Source organism: Mchenga conophoros, linkage group LG1 (assembly GCF_057382185.1).
Source record: "Mchenga conophoros isolate Kocher_MC1m ecotype Shallow Benthic linkage group LG1, M_conophoros_male_GT1.1, whole genome shotgun sequence".
NCBI classification, from domain to species: Eukaryota; Metazoa; Chordata; class Actinopteri; order Cichliformes; family Cichlidae; genus Mchenga; species Mchenga conophoros.
In genome coordinates this window covers 19324956-19338073 of record NC_140526.1, presented here as the reverse complement: position 1 = coordinate 19338073, position 13118 = coordinate 19324956, and the positions used below count along the sequence as shown (strand labels likewise).

The following is a 13118-nucleotide window of genomic DNA, read 5'->3' as shown; positions in this document are numbered from 1 at the left end:
GGTAATGAGACCTCGCTACTAGTTGTTGTTGGTACTACCGTTCACAGAGTTCCGAGACCTAATCAAAAATTAATGAAACTAAATAAAAATATTAGAAGCTAAAATGGAAAAAGCAATGCATCTCCTAAAGCTAACCTCAGCTGAAAACAACTGAAAACTAAAACTCTAAACTGATAGCAAAAGTATTCCTATATCAAATATTAACGTGGAATCTATTGTTATTTTCTTCTGACAATTTATTAGACACATTGTTAACACTGTGATAAACATTCACCTGCCTTCAGAAGTGCGTCAGTTATTCATGGCGTGTATCCTAGAAACAATCCTCCATCCTGAAACCGGTTTGAGTTTCCCGGGCCTGACGTCACTGCCAACGCTCACTCATTGGCCCAGTTTAGGAAGACCAAGCGTTCCCAGGACAACAAAACGCTAAACAACTGACCGAGGTAACCTGCGGCAGCTACTGACCCGCTCAGAAACACCGAGGATTAACATTCGCTTCAGTACATTCGAAGTTTTCTGCGTTAAAGAAAGTTAAAGGCTTGAGTTGAGAAAGCGGGAATCCAGGAGAAGAACCTCAAACATGGTAAATCCTAGAAGCGAATTTAACGTTAGCTTGGCTGCTAGTTCACGACCTCAAAGTTAACATAACGCAGGTTTCTGGTCACGTGTTTTCTCCTCCCGTGTTATTGTTGTGGACACAGAGTGGTAACAGGATGTACAGCCACCAGCAGAGGTTAATGGCTCAGCGGCGGGTCCAGGAGCAGCACCGGCAGCAGGAGGCCCAGCGGGTGGACAGAGAGCGGCAGGTCCAGGTCAGCCTGAGGGAGGAGGAGGGCTTCGAGAGGAGGAGGTACCTGCGACAGGTGCAGCAGGAGCTCAAGGAGAAGCAGATAGAGAGCGCACTGCTCAAGGTTTGTGTGTCTGTTTCGGGGGTGACAATTGACATTTAAGCACGCTCTATTCGGTTTTATTTTTCTGAATATATTGGTTTTCACTTTTACAGGTGAGAGATGGATCCATTCTGAAATCTGGTGAAATTTTTAATCAGAAAAATCCTTTCAGCATAATAGCAAATACTTCAAATGAAAAACTAAATAAAATTCTTCTGGAATTAATTAAAATGCATGTAAAGTATCCAAATGAAACTAAATAAAGCAGTAGTTGTTTTTCCTTGCAGCATAAATAAAGTAATGGAATACATCTAGTATAAAGGCATAGAATAAGAGATTTTGAGACCATCTCCATTTACATATATAATCTTCTTCTTTCACTGTTCCCATCACCACAGTGGATCAACTCCTATCTCACCATAGCACCAACCCTCCGTCCTTAATTATAGCCATGAATTCCCCCTAAGATCTTCCTCTTTTCCTCCTTCTTAGCAGCTCCATCTTCAACATCCTTTGTCCAGTATATCCAATGTCCCTCCGCTGCACCTGTCCAGACCATCTCAGCCTCACCTATTGGAATTTGTCTCCAATTTCAGATCTAATATATTTTCCATTTCTGATTTTACATCAGACCAGTATCTTTGCAGCTAAACTCTTTACAGTCCAAAATAAGACATGCTTTTTAAAGTATTGACCAAGTCTTGATCGGATTAAGATGTGAGGAGTTTACTGTCCATGGATCCAAAATGTTAATTCAACTAAAAATGTTAATTTTAATGCCTTGTGACTTGATACTTCGCCATACTGGAAAATTCAAAGGTTGTTCCCAGATTTCTGCTTGATTACTAGAAGAACTTGTTCTTTGAGTTTGTTTTTAGTATAGTTAATCCTTAAAAAGCCAATACTGACAGTGCTGACAGGAACAGTGCCTATTGGGCACAGACTCAAGCCCCTAGAGCATCAGGCGGCACTTTGTCTTATCCTTGAGTTAAAATTATATGATATTTACCCCCTAAGAACAAAAAAAGAACAAAAGATCACAGAGAGACAGCAGCACATGTTTGTGGCCAGGAGTTATTTTGTTTCATAATCAATAACTGACTACAGATTTTAGATCCAAACTTTGAAAAAATATCCCTCTGACACTTTTCTCTTATCTGAGCTTTAAATGTGATAAATAAATGTGATTCGCAGGTAGAGGAGGATCGAGTTAACCGGGAAAAGCAGCTTGAACAGGAAGAGAGAATGGCCAGGGAGCTGGCCCGCATCAACCACGATAAGCAGAAAGAGGAGAAAATGAGGCAGTATATCAAAGAGAACAGGTACACACACACACACTGACCTCGTTACCCTGACTTACTGGAGGCTCTGGGTCAGTAAACAAACACATTTGACATTTGTCACTTTCTGCCTGTTAAATATTTTCTCTGTGTATTTTTCAGCACGGAGCTTCGAGAGCTGGAGTTGAAGCTGAAGTCTGCGTACCTGAACAAGGACAGAGCCGCACAGATTGCTGAGCAGGAGGCCATGAGGTTTGAGACAATGGTGAGTCCTGAGGGCAGACTTTCTTTGAATATAACAAATACTCTTGAAGTGTGGAAATTTTAACAGAAAACACCCAAAACTCTCCCCACCCAAAACTACTACTTTTGGGTAAGTACAAAGAATACAAAGGCTGCTCTGAAGTCTGTAGGTTGTATAAATATGATGTGTCTTTTAGCGGGAAGAGGCAGACTACGCTCGCAAGATGAGGAGCGACCGGGAGCGGGTAGCCGTTGAGCAGCAGAAGCTGCAGCAGAAGCGCCAGGAGGAGATGGTGCAGTATCAGAAAGAGCTGGAGCAGCAGCTCATGGAGAGGGAGCGCAGGAGACAGGAAGCGTATGAGGAATTCCTCAAAGAGAAGCTCATGGTGGACGAGATCGTCAGGAAGATTTACGAGGAGGATCAGACGTGAGTCGCTACTAATTCATAATCTCTTCATGGTTAGTTAAAAAAATACCTGCAAAAAACAATAGCAAGTGTCTCAGACAACAGCTTCCTTCTAAACGGGATGCAGAGGTAGCACAGGATGAGTGACTTTTTGAAATGTTTTCCTGAAAGAGAGCGGCAGCTGAAACTGGAGAAAGTCCGAGCCACTCAGCAGCATATCGAAGAGTTCAAGAGACAGCAGGCCGAGTGGAGGCGCATGGAGCGAGAAAGGATGGAGGCCGAGAACCGGCGCATCATGGAGTTTGCCATGCAGCAGCAGCACATGGAGAAGGACAGGATAGCCAAGCTCAAAGAGAGAGAAGAGGCGAAGGAGCATCTTCATAAATTGGTGAAGACTCTCGGCTTCTTAACTCTTTGGTGACGACGCCGGAGTGCATCTGTAACTAACGTCTCTGTCCTCTGCAGCTCTGCGTGAAGATTGAGGAGGAGCAGCAGCAGCGTGAAGAGATGGAGCGCGTTCGTCAGGAGCTTTATTTGGAAGAGCAAGAAGAGGCTAACAGGCAGAGAGAAATCGTAAGGAGCTTTACTCTGCCCAGCTTCCTTCCACAGGAAAAAGAGTGTGTTATGTTGCGATTTTGAATTGACTGTATGGTGTGAATGCTTGTCTGATTCTCTGTGTGACACTCGCTCTTACTCTTTTGTGTAACAGGAGGAGATGGAGAAGAAAATCAGACAGAGGCTGATGATGCAACAGACCTTCCAGGAGCAGCTGGCTTTCAAAGAGATGCGGAGGCAGGCTGAGAAAGAGGAAGAGGAGGCCTTCAGGAAGATGATGATGGCCAAGTTCGCAGAGGACGACCGTATAGAGCAGATGAACGCCCAGAAACGACGCATGAAGCAGCTTGAACACAAACGTGAGGTGGAGAAACTAATAGAGGACAGAAGACGACAGCAGGAGGCCGACATGGTGCAAATTACTCTCTTTGATCATTTTTTTTATCTTAATGTATACTTTTAATGATGTGCTTTGTGATATTTTGATTGCTCTTCCAGGAGCTGGAGGCTAAAGAGAGAGCGATTGAGGAGCAGAAAGAGGCATTGCGGAGACAGATCGTTGAAGAAGAGAGGCAGAGGCTTCTGAAGCGTCATGCGACACAACTCCTTGGATACTTGCCTAAGGTGTGAGGCGGTACACGAGTCACAAATAATTTTACGCAGCTTCAGATCAAACACATGTATGACCGCTTGTGTTTTGTTTCCAGGGCTTGCTGCGGGAGGATGACCTGGAACACTTAGACGAAGACTTCAGAAAACACTTTAAAACACGTCAGGCTGATGCGTTCTCTGATGATGGCTGGGAGGCCAACGATTAGATGCTTCTCCTCCAATCTGCCACTAGAGGGCAGTGTAGAGTTACAGAAGTATAGATACAAGGGACCGATTCAGGGACATATTTTTATTAAGAGGTGCTGACAGGCACTGAGTTAACATCATTCCAAACAGACGTGGCAACTCAGTCTGCCAATGTTTAACTGAAGAGACAAACCAAATCTACTTATCATTTTTTCTGACAATGTTCTGAGAGACAACTGAGGCCTACAACACAAAGAAGTATCCTAAAATAACAGTGACCACTGTTAAGCTTTTTAGCTTTTAAAAAATAGAAGTGGAGACATTCAGTGGTTATTACTTCCCCCAGTCTAGAGCCTTCATGAATTCTTCTTCTGTGAAGCTCAGCAGCTTAGCAGCTTCAAAATGCATCTGCACACACACAAAAAAAAAACCCTTAAGATTAAAAACTAAGCACAGTATCCACTAACAGAGTAACATGATGACTCGTACCTTTTGCCTTTTGAGAATGTCGATTAGCTTCAGTTGTTTCTTGAAGGCCATGATGAGTTCAGCTTTCTGCTTTTTTAGCATTTTGTTTTCAGCCAGCAAATTTTCTTTACTCTGATGTTCCTCAGTTATTTTGTCCTTATTTATAAAAGAAGGCAAAAAGCAGAAATTAGTGCAGGCTCAGCAGGACCTCACCTTGTTTGTGCAATCGGAAGTTGTCAGAGCAGATATTTTAGTGTGCGGCTTAAAATTCAGTTCTATGTACATGTGAAAGATCTTCAAAATAAGATGTTGGTGTGAGGGACATAATAGCATTACCTTAACTCATATTTTTTCTCTGTATCTTTAACTACACCTATGAATTCATGTCTATAAAAGTTTTTCTGCTATGCCTCTTTAATTAGAATAGCTGATATACAAATAAATATAAGACACTTTGTGGCTGTTGTGTCTCTATAACAAGATTTAATGATTACATATTGGAATTTTGTTTTTGTTATCGGTTTTAAACCTCTGTATTTTAAACAAATGTTTTATTTTGATGGTAGTGTTTATACCTGCAATGGAAGTCTGCTTTTTAATAGGACTGGACTGGAAAAAAAAAATCTGTCCTGGCATTTTTGATCCAGGCGGCCCAACATGACCACTCGAAAAAAACAAAAATCATTATATATCCTGCATACACATTATATATATATATTCCATTTTACTTGATTATAGATATTGAAGCAGATAATATAAGACTATAAAACAATAATTAGACCCAAAACTAAAATCATAAACACTGATCTCAATCACTGTCAGAGCGACGTTAGGGGCTTCTCTCTTTTCCCGTTTGTCTCTTACCCTGAACAAACAGCCCTTTTTATACCTACTGCTTCATTGAAATGGTCATCCAGATAGAAATGTACAGACACGCAAGTCATATAAGACCAACTCAGTGTAGTTGGTGACTTGCAGAGTACACATCACAAGTTTGCAGCATGCAAATGGCATGCAAAATTAAGAAGAGTTATAAAAAGCAAAGCTCTGGATAATTTCTTTGAGGACATAAAACAGCACAGCAATATGGATGACCCTCTTTCTGAGGAGGAGGATAATATAGATTATCAAGCAGAGGACAAAAACAGATCTGATGAGGAGGTCACAGGTGCGAACCTGCTCGTGTTTTGATTTGTTCATGCCATTGTCACTAAAAAAAGTCATCATGGCTATCACAGCCCTTGAAGGAAAAAAAGTCCACGGTGACATTTGGAATGACAGTGATGAGGAATACCTGAATGCTTATAATGGTGCCCTTCTTGCTGCAGTGTACAGATGAAGCAGCGAGACCAAGCATCGACAGGCAGAACTATTTTTCAGGCAACAATGTTGCTTCAGACCTTTATAGTCCTTAGATTTTACAGCAGACATACTAGAGCAACATCTGATATACTTGCTCCCATCAAGGATGTATAGGAGAGATGGGTGCAGCTCCTTCCACTGAGGTTCAACCCAGGGCCACAGGTGACCGCTAAAGAATATTTTGTTCCTTTCCATATGAAAGTGTTACTATAGGCAATAACACTTCTCAGTAATAGTAGGTAATATAACCTTTTTTTTTCTAAATTCTCTTGAGGTTTGATTTACAATTTTTTTTAGATAGAAACAAAAGGTATGCTGAGGAGAGAAAGGACCTGAAAGGCCATGCCAAAAAAATTAAAACCAATATTGTCAGACATAAGGCAGCCTAACAAGGTAACTGATAGGCAACAAACACACTGGATGATTAACCCTTGGAGGGTCCTTAAAAAGACATCCACCTTTGTGCCTAAGGACAATAAATGTCCTTAAGACCCTCCAAGGGTTACTGTTCTGAGGCTATTTTCTTTGGCTGATTTAAGACACGGGTCAAAACTGACCTGTTAACTTTAGAGATAGTTACAGAAGCTATCACAAGATGAAGGTTAAAGTAGCGTTATTCAGTACAGACACTGGAAAATCACCACTGTCACTCCATAGACCTGTACACAAAGCAAATTGGTAAGAGAGTTGTTTTATATTGAATTGAATTCATACAAATCCTCCCTTTATTATGCAGACTCAGAGCAGAGCCCTCAGATAAGATGAAGAGGTAAAAAATGTCAGCAGCCTCCACCTGTAAAACTATTACTGTCTTGGGCTGTTGTCTCATTGTTCCCTTTCTAGTGCATCTGCTGTTCATTTTATTAACACCAAAACAGCTGAAACTGATTAACAACCCCCTCTGCTACTTAACTGACCATATCAATATCCCACAAGTTTAACTGACTTGATGCTGTACTCTGATTAAAAAGTATTCCTTTAATTTCTTTGACTAGTGTGTATTTCTGATATAAAGACAAACATAGAAAACACAGACATGTTTATACAGGAATCTTTGTTTTAATGCTGTTACCTTTTTCTCCTGTTTCATTTTGTTCAATTGAGTCTTCAGCCTCTCCACCTCCTCTAGAGCTCGGTTCAGGCGGACCTCTACCGTGCTGTGGACAGCTGCTGCTTGTTTGTGGGATCTATTCAGATTTTCTATCTCCTACACAGAGCACAAAAACAGGTGACACACAACAGCAGCTCAGATGAATTACGCTGTCCAGTTTTACTGCTTGTTTTAAAGAAATTGTTGCAGTAGTAATTTGCTCTGAGCTGTTGGCGACACACACCTTGCTCAAACCAGACACTTCCAGTTGAAGTCCATCACATTTTTTGTTGGACTCTGCGGCTAAAGCTCGGTGCTTCTCGATTTGTGTCTGCTGAATGCTCACGGTCTTCTGCAGCCGGGCTCGATCCTCCTCCAGCTCCTTAATCTTTGCGCTAAGCTTTGTGTTTTCATCGTCCTGCAGAGACACAAGTTCAGACACTTCAGTCTGAGCAGTAGAAAAAAACAATCCAGATACAATAATACATCCATGCTGTGTTAAACGATCTAAGGATCAGGACAAATAACCCTATATATTTTACCAAAGTAACTTTTGTTTCTCTAATGTAAGGCATCAGCAGCAACATTTCTGTTTATAGTTGTATATATAAATATTTACATTACCTTCTTGTAATATTCACATGAGATCTGGTCCAGTTCCTCTTGCATAATCCGGAGTTTTGCCTTCAGGACTCGTATTTGAGCTTCTGAAACTCCTTAAGCGACAACAATCTGATTTATACGCTTGTGAAAAAATCTATATAAGCATATGAAACTTATCACATGAATTAAATAATCTCAAAGCTCCAGTTTGGCCTTCATTTGGGATTCTCAAGGGGCAAAAATCATCTGACAGAAAAAAGCCTATTCGTGGAAAACTATACATGTTATTTAGTCATTGTTCCCACTGAATAAAAATGTGGTTTATTATTTTTTAAGTGAAATAAGCATTACCTGATCCTACATTGTCTCCAAAGTTAGGTATTTCATCCACAGCATTTTCATGAACTACAGCATTGTTCATTTTCTCCTCCATGCTGTGAATTGTCTTTGCCAAGAATAAATTAGCAGAATCTTCTACAGCTTCAAAATCATCCTCTGAGCTCCTGAAACAATCAAGCACAATTTCGTGAAAACCTGTAAACTGTGATTCCTCCTGGAGAATAAATCTCACAAAAGATTTATGAGCAGAAAGGCTTGAAATGGATTTAGAAATTATATACAAATAAAACTCACCCAGTTTTAAAGTGGGGATCTTTCACTTGTTTTCCACTCAGCATATTTTGTGATCTTGATGCAACAATTCTTTTGGTCGCCTCCTAAAAGAATTACACAAAAATACTGAAGTGACCTTAAAGAACTTACAGCACCTTGTTACCCCAACAGGACACTTCTAAGGTGACCCTGAGAGGTCAAAAACACTGCAACTTAAGAAAACACCAGCAAATAGAAAAATGTGCCACAAAAGCTAAAAAAGCAAATTCACAAAAGAAGTGTATCTGAAGAGACGATAAAGTAATGGAACAGCTGCAGAAGTGCTGGAAACCAAAACATCTGGAGGATTGCACTGAGACATACTTCAAAGAAATGGAGGATTATGTTTTGTGTCGTGGGGTTTCAACAAGATTCATATAATGCTGTCCATCGATGTTTGCTTTTAGCTTTTTACTGTTATCTTATCACTTCTGCTGCTGTTCTTTACTTGTTCATCCATGAAGTTACTGTGTGTTTGACCTCTCAGGGCCGCCGTACACTTCACTCACAGATTGCTTACTTGTTGTTTCCAAGGTATAAAAAAAATAGAAAAGAAAGAAAAAAAAGTGGAATGGGAGGCAGAGCTTTTAGTTATCAGGCCCCTCTCTTGTGGAACCAGCTCCCAGTTTGAGTCCAGCTGACAGTCTCTCTACTTTTGAGATTGGCCTTAAAACCTTACTTTTGAATAAAGCTAATTGGGCTGGCTCACGTGAACCTGAAGCCTCCCTATGCTAAGCTGTTAAGAGCTTTGGTTGAGGGGCGTTTTCTAAGATGCCCAAGCAGTTTTCTTCACTCCCCACTGGCTGCTCCTCCGTGAGGTCTATTCCTGCTAAAAGGGAGTTTTTCCTTACCACAGTAGACAAGTGCTGCTCATATGAGATCATCTGATTGATGGGGTTTCTCTTTAATAGTACTGGGCCTTTTTTCTTCTTTAAATACCAATATAAAAAACCTTGTTTTAAACTTCTGCTAAAAAAAATAAAACTGAACAGAGCTGAAAACGTCCACAACAATAATACAAACTGCTGAGCAAAATGCCTGAGATACAGACCTTCACACCAGGCTGCTGCACAGCACATGTGTGAGTCTTTGTTATCCTGCAAGTGAAAAGTTAAACAGAGAGATGCAAATGTACATGAATATAAAAAAATATCTTTCTTTTCAAGGAGGTTTTGCTAAAATTATATATCCGAATGATCGGAGATAAGGAAATCAAACCTTTTACCTGGACGTCTCTTCTTCTTCAGTGTCTGTGAGCAGGACATTGGATAAAGGCTTTGAAAGAACTTCACTTTGTTCTCTCTAAAATAAACACAGAGTTTTGACTTTAAAGTAAGCATGCTCCCTTCTTAACTTCTTTCATCTGACTTTTTTAGTGCTACTGCGCTCACAAATTTTTTTTCTTCCAATTATTGAATGCAAACCTGTTAATAACTTACCATAAGTTGCTCAGCCTGTCTAACTAAATCTGCTGTTTTGGCTTCCAGCTCTGCATTAAGGAGTCTGTTGGAAATAAAATAATGAATAAGCAGATTTATATAAACAACTTTTAACAAGTTGAAATTTAGTACTGCAGGATTGTTGGTGATACAAGTGGGTCACTCTATCTGGAGTTACTTTTTTTTATTATTATAGGTAACCAGTACTGGTCAGTGCCCTAAAGAACTACTGATTAAACAAGTGCAAGAAATAGTCCACATATAACTTATTCTGACAGAAATGAGCAACTTAGACTAAAATGCAATGTTAAAATTATCAGAAGGGTTAGTGCAATTACTATATACAAAAATAAAGCAAGCAGGTGTGAGAACAACTCCTACTTATACTCTTCTTCTTTGGCTAAAAGTTCATCTGTGTGCTTCTTTGCCTGACCAGAAGCAGATTTTGACTGTGCCCTTAATTCAACTCTTTTGGACCTTTCAGCCTTACTGGTAGAGGATGGACGTTTCTTGACCTAAGCATCAACAAAAAATGACATAACAGGAGAGTTATCAACAGCTATGAAAAAAAAGTTTTCCTTTGACTTATTATTTTAACATAACTCAAATTTCAAGCTATTTTCTCAGCTTTGAGTTATTTTCTCAGAAGTTTCAGTTAGTGAGTCGAAATAATGTTTTATCAGTGGCACAAACAAGCATCCATACAAAACCCTTTGAAGGACAAATTTCACTTTCCATCTGATACAACAATACCAGCATTTATTTGTTAGATTTATACTCGTTAAGCTCTTATATTCTACTTTTTTCTATTTAACTATTTTCCACCTTTTGTACTTGTTTTTGCTAGTTTACCTGCTTTGTTCTGTACTTAGCTGTTCTAATTTCTTTTTATAAGTGCTGCATTATTTTATATTATCACTATCAGAGGTTATCCAGTTCACTAGAACATGGCTATGCCATATTATAAGGCTCTTTTTTGTAACTTTGATGTGCAACAGTAAGAATGAGACTGTGATGTTATGTTTTGGTGTTTTTTGTTTTGTTTTTTTGTATGTATTTTTTTTGCTTTGTCAGTGCTCCTGTTGGCGGAAGCAGAAACGGTTGCCATAGTTACTTCAGTTAGTAAAACATTTTGGTGAGGCACAACTAAAAAGCTCAGCTTAATGGTCTGAGAGACATTAACATGAAAAAGTAATGTTACAAACCTGCGAAATGAAGGGCTGGACCTTTTTATCAGCACTTCTTGCCGCCATCGTGTCGCAGTCCGAAACGACGCGATAATGGTTGCATAGCAACAGCTGGTACACCGCGGGCACAGTACGGCAACCCATGAAAGACAATTACGGAGATTTTTAAACGATTACAGCAAGTCATTGTTTATCGACGTTGTGCTAAAATACTAAAAATAATGTTTAAAAAAGGGTACTCGGATAGTTGTTGAGTTATTTGTTATATAAAAAACATTTACTCACACTTAATATTCATTTTAATACACATAAAGGAAACCTAGTCATATGTTAACATTTTATTTCATGCAGACTCAATGTGATTACATCAGAGGGTTGAATGACAGAATACGGTCCGTGTCTTTGTAATAACTAAGTATAGAAGCAATATTTTGGCCCAGAGGCTTCCCTTGAAGACATAACTGGTTAGATAGCCACCAACCACACCTAACTCAAAAGTCATTCTGCACTCTGCAATGTCTTTTGCAGTGTTGTCAACTCTTCAGTAAGGATAATCGGTGTCCTAAAAGTCGCTAGAAGTAGCTAAGTGACGTCATCGCCCAATTTGCATAATTGGTCCTGCCTATGTAATTGTAACAGACGCTGTAGGAGAGAAATAACATCGTGGAAGAGACAGAGTGATTTAAAAAAAAAAAAAAAAAACAGCCTAAAAGCATTTGAAATATATTTAGAACTACAAATTATTTTTTTCTTTTCTCTTGTTACTGTTTTCAATAATTCCAACCCTCCTCCTTTATCCGGACTTTGGACCGGCAAAAGTGATCAGAAATAGGCACTCTGGCAGAGTTACTTTTTTTGGTGTGTGTGTGTGTGTGTCTTTTTAAGTTGTATTAAACCTTGTCATCCACAAAAAGTAACAGTAAAAGAAGAACATTTTTAACCATTAACAATCAAAATGGACATAGCAAGCCTCACCAGACAGCTTCAGTCGAAATCGGATGTACAAGATGGAGTTATGGCTCTGCAAGGACATCCGATTTCTAAGTTTGCAATGATTGGGCTGATGTATTTCACTGCATTGATTTAAGAATCAATAGTTCAATAGTAAAAAAAAATTACAGTGTAAATGTAACAGCATTGTTTATACTTGTAACTTCAAAATAAAAAGCTTACAGTTGCAATTAACAGTAATGTATTACCCTGTAATTAATAATATTTTTATACATTTTACGCATTAATCCTCTGGTCTCTATCCTGGCCATTTGTGGCCACTTCTTTCTCTTTTTTTTTTGTTGACCATTTTTGCTGTGTTTATGCCAATGGAATGAAAGGGTCTAGTTTTTTTTCAGCTTTAATAATTTTCAGCTTCTTAAATTCATCAAAAATATATACACTGAACATTGTTCCTGTTACGGCCGAGACCGTTTCAGACGAGTGACAGGACTCAAACGCAAGACGCCGAACAGCTCGTAAGCAGAGGTGGGACCAAGTCATTGTTTTGCAAGTCTCAAGTAAGTCTCAAGTCTTTATCCTCAAGTCTCAAGTCAAGTCTCAAGTAATGTCAGGCAAGTCAGAGTCGAGTCTCAAGTCACTGGTGTAAAAGTCCGAGTCAAGTCACAAGTCTGAAACTTTGAATTTCAAGTCCTTTCGAGTCTTTAAAAAAAAAAAAAAAAACGAAAAAATAATGTTGCAGTTATATGCTAAATGTAAATATTAGACCATGTAATTTTTAAATCTGTGTTTTTCTCAACACATGACAAAATAGTGAACTTAGAAAATATACACAAATTGTGAAATTGCACCTCTTTAAAATGCAGCTCAATTAAACCTAGAATAATTTTCACCGACAGTTCTGAGATAAGCTGCATGTTATTTTTGGATGCGGTTGTAGGACCGGCTTTAAAATCGCATGACAAAAATATCATACATATGAAAAAAAAACTGCATCACCAACGTAGCCTGGACAACATTTGCTAGTTAGATGAAGTCAGCTATCTCGTTGTAGCATATTTATATGCATATTTATAATCATACGGTTCTTGGAGTGAGTGCATACACTCATGAAGTTTAGTAACTTCAGGTCACTGCAACAAGCCCAGGTACAGTTTACCGACGGATGGGTGCAGGACCTTGAAATGCACCA

At 39.2% G+C, this 13118-nt stretch overlaps 2 protein-coding genes across 3 annotated transcripts; one reads left to right on the top strand and one right to left on the bottom strand.

Moving 5' to 3' along the window:
• The first annotated feature begins 384 nt into the window (after window positions 1-384).
• mns1 (meiosis-specific nuclear structural 1) lies at window positions 385-4223 on the top strand. 2 transcript variants are annotated; one of them, XM_085269234.1, is made up of 10 exons: window positions 385-586; window positions 657-914; window positions 2088-2215; window positions 2336-2438; window positions 2614-2843; window positions 2994-3210; window positions 3288-3395; window positions 3532-3789; window positions 3876-4001; window positions 4085-4223. In XM_085269234.1, exons 1-10 carry the CDS (start codon window positions 584-586, stop codon window positions 4193-4195), a joined length of 1542 nt encoding a protein of 513 aa, XP_085125360.1. In that variant the 5' UTR covers window positions 385-583; the 3' UTR covers window positions 4196-4223. The 2 variants fall into 2 exon arrangements, with proteins under 2 accessions (XP_085125360.1, XP_085125370.1); XM_085269244.1 differs by having other exon boundaries at window positions 387-586; window positions 705-914.
• Window positions 4224-4263: 40 nt separating this feature from the next.
• tex9 (testis expressed 9) lies at window positions 4264-11134 on the bottom strand. Its single transcript, XM_085269256.1, has 12 exons — window positions 10994-11134; window positions 10170-10303; window positions 9789-9852; window positions 9575-9651; window positions 9401-9446; window positions 8332-8414; window positions 8050-8201; window positions 7720-7811; window positions 7340-7513; window positions 7078-7212; window positions 4665-4799; window positions 4264-4583 (listed from the first exon to the last, which is right to left on the bottom strand). Exons 1-12 carry the CDS (start codon window positions 11117-11119, stop codon window positions 4509-4511), a joined length of 1293 nt encoding a protein of 430 aa, XP_085125382.1. The 5' UTR covers window positions 11120-11134; the 3' UTR covers window positions 4264-4508.
• Window positions 11135-13118: the final 1984 nt, after the last annotated feature.

What these genes read in the sequence shown, in the direction of transcription:
- mns1 (XM_085269234.1), top strand. An exon ending in CCATGAGGTTTGAGACAATG is followed by an intron (nt 2,439 to 2,613) that starts GTGAGTCCTGAG and finishes TGTGTCTTTTAG; the next exon opens with CGGGAAGAGGCAGACTACGC. An exon ending in CTAACAGGCAGAGAGAAATC is followed by an intron (nt 3,396 to 3,531) that starts GTAAGGAGCTTT and finishes TTTGTGTAACAG; the next exon opens with GAGGAGATGGAGAAGAAAAT.
- tex9 (XM_085269256.1), bottom strand. Translation starts at nt 11,119, where the DNA reads ATGGGTTGCCGTACTGTGCCCGCGGTGTACCAGCTGTTGCTATGCAAC. An exon ending in TCCAGCCCTTCATTTCGCAG is followed by an intron (nt 10,304 to 10,993) that starts GTTTGTAACATT and finishes GTTGATGCTTAG; the next exon opens with GTCAAGAAACGTCCATCCTC. An exon ending in AAATGAAACAGGAGAAAAAG is followed by an intron (nt 4,800 to 7,077) that starts GTAACAGCATTA and finishes TTTATAAATAAG; the next exon opens with GACAAAATAACTGAGGAACA.